At 35.2% G+C, this 18153-nt stretch overlaps 1 protein-coding gene across 2 annotated transcripts in view; it reads right to left on the bottom strand.

Annotated features, from left to right (window-relative positions):
• Sirt7 (sirtuin 7) overlaps window positions 1-18153 on the bottom strand; it is a 50074-nt gene that overhangs the window by 12193 nt on the left and 19728 nt on the right. The window contains exon 7 of one of the 2 annotated variants that reach the window (XM_069829247.1): window positions 1-18153. This exon is cut by the window's left edge and continues 12193 nt beyond it. In XM_069829247.1, coding sequence (XP_069685348.1) covers window positions 16610-18153 — 1544 coding nt within the window. In that variant the 3' untranslated portion in view covers window positions 1-16609. The other variant, XM_069829248.1, reaches the window with a different exon arrangement.

Below are 18153 nucleotides of genomic sequence, written 5' to 3'. Positions count from 1 at the left end.
AATTTTAATTAGAATGATGTTAATTGGATTTTTCACAACAACATGAAACTTCAAATATTGAGTCTTGTTTCTCATTTGAACTGGCCCGTTGAAATGTTTAATTGGATAACGTGATCACTGTTAAGATGAAAACTGGTACCGACAGAAATATTAAAAGTAATTATTATTCCTTTTTCAAATATTAGGCAGAATACTTGTTATAGCATTGTATCAGTAAATTAACCAATTAGAGCTTATTGCTAATCACATACTTCCATCTTATGCCAGAGTTACAATGAGAGAGAGAGAAAGAGAGAAAAAAAGAGAGTTCCATTTCCATGGTGTGGTATATACGGTTTCAAACTTTACTTTTATTATTGTATCAAGTTTGAAAGCTCTCGTCTCAGAGAAAAGTGATTCGTTATAATTTAAGTAACATGTACAATATTACTACTACTATTAATTAGAAATATACTCACATAACTGATCACATACTTTCAACTTTGCATTGAACAAGATTATATAATCTACGTCTCTTCCATTGCTACTCACACTTACATCACAAGAAACTAAATTTTATAATGTCAAAATGTATCCACCTATGGGGCAGGGTAGTCTGAGCTTATGGCTGTTGTGTATAAGTGAAGAAAGTTTGCTATTACTTTTCAACTTTTTAATCTATCACATTACAATTTTTACAGCATACACACAGTATTTGCAGGCATGTTTTGATTTTTAGATTATTTTTCTACCTCGTGCTACTAAGATTTATTTCAAATCATCCGTCTTCAAGTGAGGTTGACCACTGGGATCCGGAATTAACAAACATAAAAGATGAAGGGAAATGAAACGAGCAAAATAGTGATTCGATTTGTACATTAAAACAAAATTTACGTGTTAACATATAGATGATAGTGTAGAATTTGAAGAGAGGCCTTCAGAATTTCCATTACGATCTTCTGAACATCATAAAAGGGAATTTGAAAGGATTTAAGGATATTGCATGTAAATTTTGGTAAACAATCCCTCGCTCCACATAGTAAACCTGTAACATCCCAGTTGTAAAGCAAAATGCCATATTTTTCACTTAGGTATGGAAGACAAGGTACATATTTAGCTCGCTTATCATCATTTACTTGATTTTATAAACATTTTTAAACCTAAAAAATATGAATTAAATTTAAGTTAAAAAAATGAATATTTTAGGAACATATTTTTCTCAGAAACTACTGGAGCTAGGAGGTTGAAATTTTGCACACTCCTACTTAATATGGTAGTGAAGAAGCATGGCCACTGGCCACTTTCACATAGTTATGAAAATTATTGTGGATTTTACAGCCACAAAAGTATTAAAAATATGTAATTTTAAAAATAATTCTTATTAATTATCAAGTTTGGGCACGCCAAGATGGAGTATATTACCGGCCACTGAACGAATATTGCACACGACACTAGTAGCAGGGTTGCCAATACATGCAAACGAAATGATACTAAACGTGAAGAATGTTGCTACAGGTGGAAGGTTAGGTTAGGTTTGATTAGGTGTGCAGTATTATTACTATGTTGGCTACACTGAAACCCACTATCAAATTAACGAAATATGGCGAAGTGGAGTCCCTGTAATTTACAATTACCTAATTCTTTTCAAGATGGAATATAATTTTTTTTATATTACAAGAATATTCATAATGTGATGAAAATGGCGGTAAATATCAACTGGATTGGAAATATGCTTGAATTTTTAGGAATCTATAGTGCAAAGGATTTCTGAGAAAAATGTTCCTGAAGCATCCACGTTTTTAACTTATATTTAATTAATATTTTTCAAGTTTAAAAATTTTTATAAAACGAAATATATGAGGTAGAAAGATAATCTAATAATCAAAATATACCTGCAAATATTATGTGTATATTGTAAAAATTGTAAATTGATAGATTAAAAAGTTGAGGAGTAACAGCAAAATTCCTTCCTCATACACAACAGCCATAGGCTCAGACTACCCATTCCCTTAATTTGACAGTCTTGAATATACTCTTGAGCTACATTAATTGCACTGAAAAACTGTATTAATATTCACATGAATGATTACAAAGTACTGAATGTCAAATATAATAAAAAAAAGTTTGGTAATGCCGTTCTTCAAACACAAGCAAACAGAAAAAAAAATCCTGCTAGACTTCCATACACTGTTCATACACTGAAATACTCTTTAGAACTAATGTGTCACATAATATTACATTCCTGTAATCCAGAGGCAGTTTGTCAGTGTAGTTGTTCATTAGTGCTCATATATCTAGTAAACTTTTATTTTCATTCTCTTAATCCAAACTGTGATACGAGGCAAGTCCAGAAAATAAGTTTCCCTGGGGCTGTTTACAGAAAGAAAACATAATTCCACAAAAAGATTTATTGGAACAGATACAGCAATTGTTCACCTATTTCTCAATATATTCGTCATACCATGGGATCAACAGAGAGGTGCAGATGGCTGTCAAACACTGGTTCCGATCCCAGGCGAAAGATTTCTACGGCACAGGAATATAAAAGTTGATCCCAAGGTATGACAAATGTCTCAATTCCGGTGGAGAATATGTTGAAAAATAGCTCAACAATTGCTATATCTGTTCCAACAAATCTTTCTATGAAATTGTGTTTTCTTTCTGTAAACAGTCCCAGGAAAACTTACTTTCTAGACAGTCCTCGTACTACTAAACACGGCAATGAAGTACAACTTTAAGAAATCTTAATTTTAACATTAAATATAAACTTCTCTGCATGTATATTATTAAAATAACAGCAGGATAGAGGGGAAGATAATGATAGTGTTGTGATACTTAAACAGAACATCAGCAACTGTGACAATTTGCGCTCTTTTATAGCATATAGTTAATAAACAACACACTTCAAACAAAACCACTAGACAGGAAGAACACCTATGCATTCTTAACTTTTATTTGAAGAGGAGGTGAATATTAGCATCATGCTCCAACCACCTTCACCCTACTGATAACTGAATGGATTCCACAACCAAGATACAGGGTTTATCACGTATGACGCAATCACCTGTCCACATCTCCCACGGCACGTCTACCGCATACGCCTAGCACAACTGCCACATCACGGCCTGGCTCGTCTCCCCTGAGTTATGCGTAAAGTAAGAAGTTATGTCGCTAGATTAAGCTTACCTTTATTTATGAATAAAATTACGTCCCTCTGCTGCTAGAGAAGCCTGGCACCTTTTCAACACATTATTGAACACTTGACGAATTTCGGCTGCTGAAATTGTTGAAATCACAATCACTGAAATGCTAAACGAGGCAATGATTTTCTCGGACCTCTTTCTAAGGCCGTTCCTATCTCGTCTAATTTTAACGCTTGGTTTGCTAGTTTTCTTTAAGTTTAACACGGATTCAGTCTTCAAATTTTTTTAGTAATCTGCATATCATCGATTTATTGGGAACATGTACGCTGGGAAGTTTCTGTATAAAAGTAAGCTGACATTCAACATACGACTGTTCTTGCATAATTTAACACAAACACTCGTTGCTCCCTAGTGTATAACATAGTGAACGAAACTACACAATAAGAATGAACAAACATGTATCGGTACTCAAATCACACAGCAAATGAAACTCAACGAAGCTGAGTAATACGCACTGTTTACAGCTAAGGCCAGTGCAAGACTGATCACAGTCTAATACAGTGAAAACTGTTTAAATCGGAACCTGAATAATCCGGAATCCTGTCTATTTCGGAACAATTTATTGGTCCCGGCAAAATTTGTATGTATATGTGTAATTTTTCCTGAATAAAATGGAAACTGTGCAATGCGGAAACGGAAACTGCCTGCTACTGTTCAAAACAGAAACAATATTTTGGACACACTATATTTCGTAATTATATTTTGAAACAGCGTGTAATTTCAAGGAATATACGAAATATGTAGCTTACTAAGATAAAAACAAATTTTCTTTGCAAAATTCTAGAGTGTACGAGGGTGTGTTGGCCTGTCGGTCATAAATTTTATTACCCTGTTGGCTAGGCTGACGAGTCCCTTCAAAGATTTTCAATGCTTCACACCCATATACTGTCGTAGCTAAACAGAGCACAAGTGTAGTGATTTCCAGGTAAAAAAAAAAAAAGTTGCATAAAATGTGGCATTAACATTAAGTGATGAAGTAAAAGTTATCGAGATAAAGGAAAATTAGAAACAAAGTCTGCGTGAAATAATATTGAAGTAGAGTTGTGGAAAACTCAGGTGTGACACTTAAAAAAATAAAGATCATAATGAGTGAGTGGCGTGCGGCCAATATTAGTGACACAAAAGGAACCAGAAAACAACTGTTTATGTGAAAATAAATGAACTGTTGTGGGAGTGGGTTCTTCATGATCTTTCAAAGAACAAGCCAATTTCTGGACCTATCCTGCAAAGCAAGCTATTGAACTGGGAAAGAAATTAAATAAACCAGAATTCAAGGCTTCTAATAGATGGCTCCTAGTCCAATTAATTAATAATGTGCAGTGATATGCAGTACAGAATTAGAGTATAGTGTTAGATATTAAATAGAATGAGATTAGTAAACTTTAGTAATGTTTAATTACTAATGAGTGAGTTACGATAATATTCATACAGAAAATAAGATTTTAATCAAGAAGATTCCCCAACATAATAAGCGACACAAAGCTCATTTAATGTGATGAGTGTTAAATGGAATATTTTGTACTTCTTGCAGTTTGCGGTATGCCATTTTGTTTTTCATGTATATGAATGACAAAATATTCCATTTTAATGTCACACCTGAATAATACGGAAACCTGTCCACAACGGAAAAAAAATTAGGACCATGTCACTTCCGTCTTGAACAGGTTTCACTGTATATAGTCATAGGAAATATGCATATAGATAGTTGCTAACCACTAGGATCGCTACTATCGCCTCATCATAGACAATGCGAAATAATACCGGCACATTCTATTGTTCCTAGTACCGTCAACAACTTAAGCTTCGTGACTATATATACTAGACTGTGGACTAATCTTGTTACGAGAAACGGGGGAAGCAGCCAGCTGTGCATTCGGTGATGCTGCCTTCCTGCCAAGTTAATGTTTTCCGAGCAATGTTGGAGATCTCTCGAGTTGCGTCATACGTGAGAAACTCGTTATTAAATCCACACCATATACTCAGTCATCTTACTGAAGTGACCAATTACTTAAATCTGACATTTGATGGAAGTAAATACCGTAGTCAACATATGTTTTGTCTTTTTATCCTGTAGAAAGTGCATTATATGGATACAATTCATTCTGTAAATGTGACAAAGAAAACTACCTTGTCTTTGTAATAAGCTGAACCCAAGTCATAGTCAATGTTACTATTTAGATTCTTAACTGTACAATAATTTAGATCACTAGAAGAAAGGCTCTAACAGCACCCGGGTTAGAAAAAATTCCGCAATTTGACTTGGCTATTCTTTCATGGGTTTTTACAGAAGCCACATTTCAATGCTGTTGCATTTCTATTCAATATGCTTCAATTACCTTCTTCAGAGTACATGAAACAAGTCAGTGATGTGTTACTGGCTTTGTCTCTTGCGGATTTTAAACTAAGTATAATGTTTATAATATGGTGCTGACAGATCTTTGTTGACAGAGCTCTTCTCCTGGCAATCCCACTTTAACATGACTTACATAAAGAGGTTATGGGCATACACTTAACATCACAAATCACACCTGCCAAATATAACACAAAAACCTGTAAATATGACGTAATTTTACCATATAGTGAAGCTATGAAATGAATGCTGAATTACTAAGTCAAATATATTTCCTGTATAACTTATACCACAACATCAAAAATTAAATAGATTAAATGCAGTTTAAAAACCCAACAGCTACATCTGAAAGAAGAAAATGTTATTTTGCTAGATATTTTGTAAATATTCCACTGCTTATACTCCAAATAAGACACGAAATTAAAATACATGTTTAAATATTATATAAGGTGCGGCAAAGGAATCAGACAGTTTTAGAAGGCCGTTTACTGAGCAACATGAGGGGTTATGGATATCGATCGACCGTCGTTTGTTAGCATTTTTGATGCCATTTTGTGGAGCTCGGAGCATCATGCTTTCGTTATCGAGGCATTTTTCAAAAATGGTGATTCAGTTGTGAAAACCCAGCGTGCCTTTCGTCTCCAATTTAATATTGGCCACCACAGAGCCATTCCTGCTCGCAATACCATATTGAGATGGGTACAAAACTTTCGATTATCAGCATCAGCTTGTAAGAAGAAACCACCAGGACACGTTCGAAGTGTACAAACACCAGATAACATTGAGCGAGTAAGAGTGGCTGTTACAAGAAGTCCACATCGATCAGCTAGACGGCAGGCTATAGCACTGCGACTTTCAGAACGTTCTGCGTGCCGAATATTGCATTCAGATCTTAAATTTCATCCATATAAACTTATGATTGTTCAGCAATTGGATGAGGAAGACTATGTCCAACGCAGGACATTCGCCGAGAGAATGGTGGAAATTTTGGATGACGAAGTTATTTTCATGACTGACGTGGCACATTTCCATTTAAATGGTTATGTTAATAAGCAGGACTTTAGATACTGGGCCCCCGAAAATCCTAACGGACTACACGAGTGTCCGCTTCACTGCGTCATAAGTCCGTATTTTTTTTGAGGAGAACAGGAACACTGTGACAATGAATAGTAACTGCTACATGGAAATGTTGAGGACATTTCTTCAACTGGAACTGCGTAGGAGTCTACAGGGAACTGATAGACAAATTGTATGGTTTCAGCAAGATGGTACCAAGGCTCATATGGCAGAAAATTCAACGACTGTTCTGTGTCGCATGTTTCCAGGGAATATCATTTCTTGGCATGGCGACATTCCCTGGCCTCCCCGCTCATCTGACCTTACCGTCTGCGAATACTTTCTATGTGGTTATCTAAAGTCCAAAGCGTACGTAAACAGGCCCCAAACAACTGATGACCCGAAGATTGCCATTGCCCAGGAAATCACCAACATTGATGGCGAAATGTTGGAAAGAGTGACACGCAACTCCGGGGAAAGACTTGAAGAGTACAGAGAGAGACGGACACCATTTGAAGGACATAATTTTCAAGATAATCTAAATATATGTCAACAAAATGACATACATAGACAGTTCTTTTGGCAATAATAAATTTGTTCTAATAGACATAACTACCGAGTTATTTCAATTTGAAAATCGTCCAATTCCTCTGTCGCACCTTGTAGTATGTCCGAGGTAGTATCCAAAATATTTCGAACTGCAGTTTTTTACACCTAAACTGGTTGCACAGAAACATTATTATGAAGTGAGGCGAGAAAACGGCAGTGACTCATGCTAGCATGATTTCCGGTGAGCTCGTAACCATTTCTCCAGCACTTCTACAATACATAACAGTACTAACAATAAATGTTCAATAATTTGAACTTACCATGCTCACAGTCATTGCTGAAAATGGCCCCCATTTGCTACCACACACAACTGACATCTTCTGATAAACAAATGAACAACATTCTGAAGTTCCACATCATTGACAGCCTCGATTTCTTCTTGTTATAGTCTTTTAGTGCAATTATAGAATAAGAATTTTTCTTATAAACCCTACCTTTTAGTGTTCCCCATAAATAAAAATCACAGGGTGTTTGATTTGGGCTTCGTGGAGACCATACATTATTACATATTAGTCTCGTACCAAAAATACGCTGTAATTCCCTCAGTGACAATGAGAATTTGTTGGTAGGCATTACCTAAATTCACTTGAAGAATCAAGACTTGTGACTACAGCGAATGCCATATGGCGACTGAGGTTCTATTATGCTACACCTCTAACAGCCGATATATTGCAGACCACATGGGGAACGGGCTGCCAGTAACCTGCCATTTTCTCACCTCATGTCATAAAAATGTCTCTGTAATAGGACCCCTAAATGAATATGGAAAATAGAGACATTTGTTTGTTTTTCATCATAGACATGTAGTCAGGTAATTTTCAAGAAGGATATAAAGAAGAAATTACATGAAATTTTGTGCAAATCTCGGACACAGGGCAACAGAGACCCTGCCAAAGCTTCTTCAAGTGTTTGGTGAGCAATCTCTGGGTCAGACATAGGTGTTACAGTTGTGTGAGCTTCCTAGTCAGTTGAACAATTGGTTGATGATAACCACAAAGGCAGCCCAGCAACCACAACTACTAAAAATTTAGCAAAAATTCAGCAGCTCATCCATGAGAAGTAACGCTGCACCATTTGTGATCTTTGTGAGAAGATAGGAAATGGTTATGGGTGTGCACTGCGCTGTAGCCAAACTTGTTCCCAGGCTCCTGACAGCTGATCAAATATAGCAGTCTCTCTGCACTGAGCTCTGTCAGCTCGCCTCAGAAGATGCAATCTTCTTGACCAGGATCATAATACAATGAGAGCTGAATTTATAGTTACGACCCTTAGACAAAATAACTATTGAACCAGTGGAAAGCTAAGCCTCACCATGATGGAAAAAAAAGCAATGTCAAGAGCATGCTGATTGTCTACTTTAACATTAAGGGGACAAGAATTTGTCTCAGCTGGCCAAACTGACAATTCTAATTCATACTGTGATGTTCCATGGTGACTGAGTGAAGGCATTGCTCTAACCTCTGGTGAGATAAAATCTGGTCACTTTACCAATAACAATGCCATGGCTTACAGAGATCCCAACATCCACCAATTTTTGGCTAGGAACAACATGGCTGTCCCCACTTCCCATCTTCCTTGTTTGCCCAATTTGGTCCCCTGTGACTTCTTTTTGTTCCAAAAAATGAAGACCAAACTGACGACAATGAGAACATCTAAAATAAATCACAGATGGTATTCAATACTCTTATCGAAATATTTCCAGGGAGTGCTCCAGCAATTGAGAAAACACTGGGACCAGTACATTCATGTACAAGGAACTATTTCAACTATCCATTTCATAGGAGCTATGGCGAATTTTTAATTTACGACGTCAGTCTGGAATATTTCCGATACCACCATGTAGAACATAAGAAATTATTTATTTATTTTAAAATTATTTTAGTTTTATTCTGTAATTTTATAGACATGGTTCTGATAAGCCAGATAGTAAACTTCTGTAAATAATATTTCCATCTGCGGCTTTTCTATTTCAAAGTATTTTATTTCAGCTTATTTATACTGGCACACGTTTTCGCTCTACTTCAAGCAACTTCAGGTCTTAAGTTTGAACATGAAACAGGTTAACAATTTAAATACACAAATAACACGAAAACAGTCCCGCACTGTGGCATTGTGGTCTACAGCATCCTGCCTAGGACTCGCATTACGGAATGCGCACTGGTTCGAGTCCTCATGGGGGAATAAATTTTCTCATGAAATTTCAGCCAGTGTATGGGACTGGTGCCCACTCAGCATCGTGATGCACTTGGGGAGCTACGATAGGTAGCGAAATCCGGTTGCGAATGCCAGCCATAACGGCTGGGGGGATCATCGTACTAACCACATGATACCTCCATTCTGGTTGAATGATTGTCCACCTCTGTTTTGGCATGTGGGCATGAGGCCAGCAGCCGGCTGGTCAGTCTAGGCCCTTTACGGGCTGTAGCACCACGGATTATTATTATTATTATTATTATTATTATTATTATTATTATTAACACGAAAATAATCATGTCAGACACAGGTGATACATATTATAATTATGTATTATTTCCGTGTTAATTGTGTATTTAAATTGTTAACCTGTTCCATGTTCAAACTTAAGACCTGAAGATGCTCGAAATGGAGCGAAAATGTTTGTCAATATAAATAAGTTAAAGTAAAATACTTTGAAATAGATAAGTCACAAACGGAAATATTATTTACGTAAGTTCGTTCTGTAAGTTCTTGTAAATCTGTTATTATGCAGATGGCAGTCACAATTACAGCATATTTACAATCAGACTGGCAAAGAGAATTGTCCAAATCTAGAATGATATATGAGCTGTCATGCTACTGCTATAACACAAGAATGGTTAAAAGACTGGTGCTACTTTTTTTTAATAAGTGACCCAATATGAATGTAAAGATTCTTGATGATGTACTGTATATGAATAATAAAGAGTGTTAAGTGAAGTCTTCAGTTCCTGAAAAGGTGAAGATTATATGACAGTATAGAAAAAACATTTAATCATTTCTTTCATGTTTTGCATGAGCACTGTAACAAAGCAGGACTGTTCCACATCTAAGATGACGACTAAGATGAATATCTAATGTTCTTGTACAATAATGGTTATGTGCATAACCAGTAAAATGTTTACAGAGCTTGTCAAAAACTTCCATAAACAATTTCTTTCCAGACAATGTAATTTTTGTCAATTTAAATATAATAAATTACAGCTTTTATTTTATACAGTTCATCGGCAATGATAGCATATGTTCTATATCTCTGCTTTCTATAAAGAGAAAGTAGAATCTCACTTTCTAATTCACCAAGCAAACAAAATATGAGCCCTCCTTGCAAGTTGGCTATTTGTCCTTTACAGGGCTTTACAAAACTGCATTTCTTATAAGCAAAATCGCTGGTGTGGATAGGTTTCTTCATGCCATACCCCTTCAACCTGCCAACATTCAGCCAAATTTTCTATCATCATTTTCATTATCGCTACTTCAAGAGAAAATGCCCAGCAGTCACATTATTCAAAACAACAGAATATCTGTCATGCAGAAGACTTGTAAATCAGTTACCACAGCTGAACGCAAACTGAGATAAAAAGTTAAGCTCAAATAATCAATTACAACTTTTGTCAAATACCATGTGTCAATATTTAGTGCATTTTGTTCTTAAATGCCGTCGTTATCAACATTATCATCATCTGTCACCTGCCACCTACCCATTTTTGTAGGGATTTTCTCAGTTTTCTACAGTTTCTTAGAGTATGTGAAAAATTAATTTTGACAATCAAAGAGAGTCCATTTTTCAAACTGTTTTTAACCACTTCCCTAATTTCTATGCAATGAAGTACAGACTACATTTTCTTCATTTTTAAAGAGTTAAAAGAAATTTTCTATTTTGCATATGTGTGAAATAATGTCACATGTAAGTATGGAACTAAATATTTTTCTAAAACAAAAAAGCCATAAATGACACATACATTACATTCTTTGTCATGTTGAAGATAAATCCTGTAATTCTTTACTTACTTGCTTAGTGTTATGGCTTAAATTGAAATATGTGTAATTTTATAACTACTGATAAAAACGGAGATGAGGTAAATAGGTTATTGCAAATAAAACAACAAAAACGTATATTCAGTTTATGACAAAATCCAAACAGAAGACAAGATCATGTTTCATTGCTATATTCTTTAACATGTTTACGCCATTTTATTTTTCTGGCATATAGGAATTACATATGCACAGGTTCAATTGTTTAGATTTATGTTTTATTTTCATGAATTTATTTTCTATCAATGTCCAGGTAATGAGGTTTTATACATGAAACAATCTGGTGACTCAGATAAAGAAGAAATATATTCAAAATATTATTCATTAGTTAAAATTAGTAGTCTAATTATAATACTCAATAATTAACATAACCATCTTATACAGTATGTATATCAAAATTTCCATTATGAACTGATAAAAGTGAAACACAAATGATTATCAGAATATAGTTACCGATAGCAGGATGAATAGAAGGAATAGTGTACGCACTTAGCGAGTTTACACGGGTCCGCCGCAACGCAGTGCACCTATCGCTAGGATCGTGACTTGGAGGAAGTTCACAGTTCTCGTTACGCTAAACCCTTTTTAAAAGCAAATTTCTACCATTTAACCCGTCTATTCGTAACTTTAGGAATGCCTGCATAGTCCCTTATTCATAATTAATAGCCTTCTCTCAGTTAATACTATTATGAGCGTTCGTAACAGAAAATACAATGGGATCTGAAACGCTATGAAAGCGATAAGTTCAGTATTTAACAAGTTGCGAATTCAGGGACAGAAAAAACTACAAAATGATAAATAAAACCAGAGTTGAAAGATATTTTATGTGCTTATAAATTAATTAAATTACTCACCATATGAATGATTCGAGAGTTTGCGAGATGACTTGGCGGATTTACGAGCTTGTAATTCTCTTCGGATTTCCTTTGTCCTGAAGAAGAATCGGCACTTTAAGTAGTGGTAAACCAATTTAGGAATAATATCCATGATGTGTTCTCTGCAACAACCTGCTCCCAAAGACTGGATCGTAAGAGCGTCAATAGTGTCAAGACAGTCATAGAAGATATCACCCCACATTGCACTCGCTGAGCTAATCTTTTCTTTAATTTTCATTTCTGTTTGAAGAAGTACGTCGTACACAGCTTGGGAGGGATGGGTTAAAAAACTGATGTTCCTACCGGATCCGTAGTCCTTGATTTGGGTGAGAGCTGCACAATGTTTAAACACATTACTTTTCTGTCGAAGGGAATGGACACAGAGGGTACACGCAATAAACTTAGAGGAATGATTTACAACATAACCTGCCACATGATGCACTAAAAATCTGTCAATCAACACTGCAGGAGTGGTATTTACCAACTCGGGCACAGCACTTTCCCAGCCTTGACCATGCATTTCTTCACAAAGAACAATTTTTTCTTTTATACAAGTTTCTGCAGACTTCTTAACTGCCTTGTTACGTAATAATGTCTTTTGTCACTATTTCTACCGTATCATGACCTACAACCCGGAGCAAAACAGTACGGCATTTTTGCAATTATTTTGTAAACCACCACACAATATTCTTTTGTCACTGGTTAATTCAAAGCACAACAAATTGAAGACTTCTACACAAACCCAAACAACAATGCATACTAACAACCCCTAACAACTTTCACCATTAAACGCGCGAGAAATTGTATTTTCGAGGTATCCGACCTCAGACAAATGATGGACTTTATCGATTGAAGCGTCACTAGTTCTCAGGTCTGCCACCGACAATGAGAGAACATAGGAGTGCGTACACTATTCCTTCTATTCGTCCTGCCGATAGTAAAATGGCTGAACACAATTTTTGGCCATGAAAGAATGCACATACCTATTACAGTATAATTCCATTAATATGCTAGTCAAGGGACTGAGGCTTTAAAGCGTTGTAAGTGGGACAGTGCTATAGACAGAAAATGATTTATGAAATGAGGAAAATAATTTAGAAACCAATTCATAGGAAAATGCAAATAAGAGCTCATTTCATACGAAAAAAATCTTTGATTTACCTTGTGTTTGTAGTGCTATTATGAATGGTACCATTTTCTATGCGGTTCAGGTAACTACAGATAACTTCACTTAATATACTGCTAGAGGCAACACTGATGTAATTTTTCACTTATACGAGGTGTGGTCATTAAATTTCAAGACTGTGTTTGTTGTGGGCGAAAGGATCACGTGATTGACACATGTGCTCAGCAGTGACACTAGATGACCTTGAAGAGATGCGAGAGACAGTTTCAAAGTGCTATCTTCATTTGAAACCCATGTTACACAAAGTTTTGTTAGCATGTGTATCCGCATATTTGCAAAATCATGATAGACTCGAAACTAAAGCAGAGAGCCAACATCAGATTCTATGGAAAATCGGCAACCAAAACCCATGGAATCTTGAAGCAAGTCTAAAGAAATGAAGCAGTGAGTCGATGTGTTTTAGGTGGCATTCACGTTTCAGAAATGGCAGAACATCGTTGGAGGACAACGAGAGGCTAGGTTGACCCCACACGTGCAACACTGCCGAAAAAATTCGACACTTTGTGCATGATGATCGACGCATCACAATCAGAGAAATTGCTTCTTCATAGTGAGATCTACTCAGTATACCTAACAACCTCTTTCTTCTTTTCTAGATTCGAACCCATGTATTATCATCTGACATTCTGTAAGTATTCCTGCGGAAATCGTGATGATGATGATGATGATGATGATGATGATGTATTTTATTATTATCATTATGAAGAAGAAGAAGAAGAAGAAGAGGAAGAAGAAGAAGAAAACGGCGATGAAAGCAACTAATGCCGGTACTACCAAAATTCCCAGAGTCTAGGTACTTTTCTGTTTAGAAATACACCACTGCTTATATTATGACATGGCATCACAGGTAAAATATCAATGGCGAAACTAAGGTAGAAATACTGGGTAGGCTGAAAAAATCTGCTTATCTTGTATCTTTTTACAGAGCAGATGTTTATTACCTTTTCTATCAAAATTTTTTCTGACACAGATCCCGCAAGAAGATAACTCATTTTCATCCCAAACAGAATACAGGTAAAACAATATAAATTATTTGTCTCAGAGCACCCTGTTAGCCAATGATATTATTTTCTTGTTGTTTAGTCAACTGTCAGAAGACAGGTTTGAACCTCATAAGTAACACCAATAAGGCATCACTCATAAGGAAACTAGGCCAGGAGCTAATGGGATAGGGTGCCCAGTTCCTTTCCCCCTCCAATGCATAAATATATTCCACTAATCAGACTTTGATAATAGATATGCATATCAGCCAGAACCTCAATCAGTGGTAATATCATGAAAATTAAAAATTTCTATTTTATCTTTCTCCATCCGCTATTTTAATACATAAATGTGGTATCGTTCTCCTATCTTTGTAACCACATTTTGTTTCATATGTCCAACTTGAAAATGGTTTCTCTTTAATTCTAGAAATAATGATCTCAATGTTCCCTCAGTATGAGCCTTTTTACATAAAATTAATATGTAACACATCCATGCACTTCTGATTAAACTAAACTCAACAATGCAGCACATTCAAAGAACACCAATATAGCGCGATGTATTATTGTGATGAAAGGCTAGCAAAGTTTCATACAGAGATGCAGCAAATCGATACCACTTCTCCAGTCCCTTCTCAAGCTTGCAAGTCAAGTTCAAATGAATAAGTTTATTATTTTTCAGTCAATGACTTATCATATAATATATAATTATATGATAAGTCATTGACTGAAAAATAAACTTATTCAATTGAACACATTAGGATTTATCTGAAAAAATCTTCAAAATGAAATGTAAAATTATGCAAGCCAGTCAGAAAAAATATACAAACAATATCTTAACCTCAAAATAAAATTACACATCACCAAAGCCAACATTTGGTTCAACCAAAAAATGTCTTGAACGAAATATAATACCTAAATATGCCAAAACCAAAATAAAAAATAAATCATTCATAGCCAAACTAACGAAAGCAAAAGCAGAATTAAACTGGATAAAAAATGAAGTGAAGTTCTTAAAATATATATATATATATATATATATATATATATGACAAGTCACTGACTGAAAAATAATAAACTTATTCAATTGAACTCATTAGGACTTATCTGGAAAAAATCTTCAAAATGAATTGTATAATTGCGAGTCAAGGTCGTACCCATGCCTTTGAAGGCTTCTGCCACAAGTCTCGCACTGAACTCTCCATACTGAACTTAATACATGGAAGGATTAGAGTGCAACCAAGTGTTATGATATATCATTATTACGAACTTATAGGCCTTAAAGGCCTGTTACTAGATATAAAAATTCCAACTGTTTGGGTAGACTAAGCCTCAAAAGACTCTTAAGAGCTTTGCCACTGTAAAATATACATCCATACCCTGGTAGGTAAAAAGTATAGGGATTACTATCCAGAAAACATGTACCAAGAAGCTCCTGAACTACTTCTATTAAATACCACAAAAATAGCAGTCCAGCAATTGATGATGAATTGGCGAGTGATGACAATAAATTATTATTATTATTATTATTATTATTATAATTATATCATTATCATTACATTTACTATAGCTGTACTTTTTTCACATATTTTTCTTGGTTCTTTGTTATCACACTTTGTACAAGATTATATTTCCAAATAGTCTCTACTTATCTAACTTCAAACAACACTTTCACTCGCCTCTAAACTGCCTCACCTTAATAACGTATACTACAAAAAGAAATATATCCTCCAAGTTCATTACTACAGATCACGAACAAATAAGAGTTTATAACAAAGTAACGAACACAGTACAAGATTTACTAAAGGTACTGACTATTTTTACCCACAGATTACGAAGTAAAGTTAGTAACTTTAGAATATATCTAACGATTATTCTTAATATAAAGACTGAAGGAAAGGTTTTATTTATACAGATAAAACAGAAGAACTGTTTTGGTTTCTTATTAAATATTTTCACTAAGTACAAAGGTGGATTATATTTTTCTTAATCATGATTTTAAGTCACTCATCATAAAACTGTAAATTCAAAAGATAATTTTACAATATTTTTAAGAAATCTTCGAAAGTTACAGTTGACATTATTTCACTGTCCTAAAAATGTCTGTGTAAAAATGTAATTCTCAAAAACTTCAATATTTTTCTGTAACCACGTAAATATTGAATATTTTATGTTATAATACATAATTTTATCGATTTAAAATATTAAAGCATAAATTATTCTCTCTTACATATTACACTGACTTTCTTTTGCTTTTTTTTAAAGCTAAAAATGACCTGTGGAACAGTCCTGTAATACCAACCTTCAATAAATTCCCTTTAAGTCTGCGAGAAAAATGTTGTACATCACAATTTTTCAAGCCGTTTTCTTTTTGTCTTTTTACGATACCCTTTCCCATACCAGCCAGGGTTTACATTAGGAACTTTAGCTACCTTGCTGGCATCGGCACTTGCTTTGCTTTCACAACTGTCATGGGTATCTCCACCTTCTGACTTACAAATTTCAGCATCATCAGTATCGTCCTCCTCGTCAGTATCACAGCATTCACAGACTGAAACTCGAGATCCTACTGGAATATTTTCAAATTTGGAAGTCCATTGTGGATAAAATAGGCAACTGTTTGAACTGTAATTTGACTTGCAGAATGAACACATTATGGTATCACCAAAGTCGTATTTATCATCACAGATTTGCTTCTTTTCATCCTTAGTCTTTATTTTTCCTGTGGATTCTTTTGTACTCTGTGGCGAAGATGTCTGAGATGTTAGTGAAGACCTTGTACTTTGCATATTAGTGTTGTTAGTTTTCACGCGTTTACACTGCCTGCTTTCTCTTTTGTTTACAAATGAATGTGTGGACCCTTCAACACCCTCAATTTTTGAGTCTCTTCCCTCGACATAATGATTATCAGGACGTTTGCTGTAACTATGTTCTGTCTGAAGAATTCGACTCAAGGACTGCAATGATAAAGGAGAAATACTGCGAAGAGACGGTTTATTGCAGTCGCTATCATTTATATCGAGAAAATATCTATCATCTTTTATGGAACTTGCACCACTATCACAACCTACGGTATTAATACTGCTGCTAGATTGAGAATTAATGCCTAATGATTGACTACAACTTTGATAGCTCGTCAATGCACTACATTCTAAAATAATATCTTTACAGTGGAGGGAATTTCGATCACAATTATTCTGATCAGAATTTGAAATTTGATCAAAAGATGCATCAATTTCCATCTTTAGGCCTGCTGTAGTAGAAACATATTCATTACAAGATGTATTTGAGCGAAATATTTCAAGTGATTCCTTATCTGAGGCAATGCTCCGTGAATGGTGCTGAAAAAAACATTTATTATCGAATACTGACATTTTATTGTCCTCTGACATTTCTTTTTTAAGACTATTCTTTTGCGGCAGACTACACAGATCCTCAAAACACTCCTCAAGAACACATTCGTCCTTCTCTTTCTTTACATCAACTGCTACAGAAGAAAAGCTACCTACTTTGTTATCCTTGAGCATCTGTATGTCATGTGCTAAAGAATCTTCTTTCTCACCAACACTAGTTTCAACTTTCAGACATTTATCACTATTATTAGCACTTACTTCACTTTCCTCAATTTTCAATTCTCTGTTGTTTTTGTTTCCAAGCGTACTAGCTTTTGTGCAATCACACAACGGTTTCACTTCATTCTCATTACACTTTGGGCATGGTTTCTGTGTAACTGCTGAAGGTTGTTTGAGCAATGGATGTGTAGTAGTGTGCTTTTCCAATTGATGGAGAGTTGTTGCATGACTAAACATTGGATCTTGGCTACGAATGTATCTAGGAATATCCAAGTTCATATGGGACATGACCTGTCGCATCACTTCATCACATTTAC

Source organism: Periplaneta americana, chromosome 6 (genome assembly GCF_040183065.1).
Source record: "Periplaneta americana isolate PAMFEO1 chromosome 6, P.americana_PAMFEO1_priV1, whole genome shotgun sequence".
NCBI classification, from domain to species: Eukaryota; Metazoa; Arthropoda; class Insecta; order Blattodea; family Blattidae; genus Periplaneta; species Periplaneta americana.
Note: the sequence above shows the minus strand (reverse complement) of the source record. Positions and strands in the feature narration are given on the sequence as shown.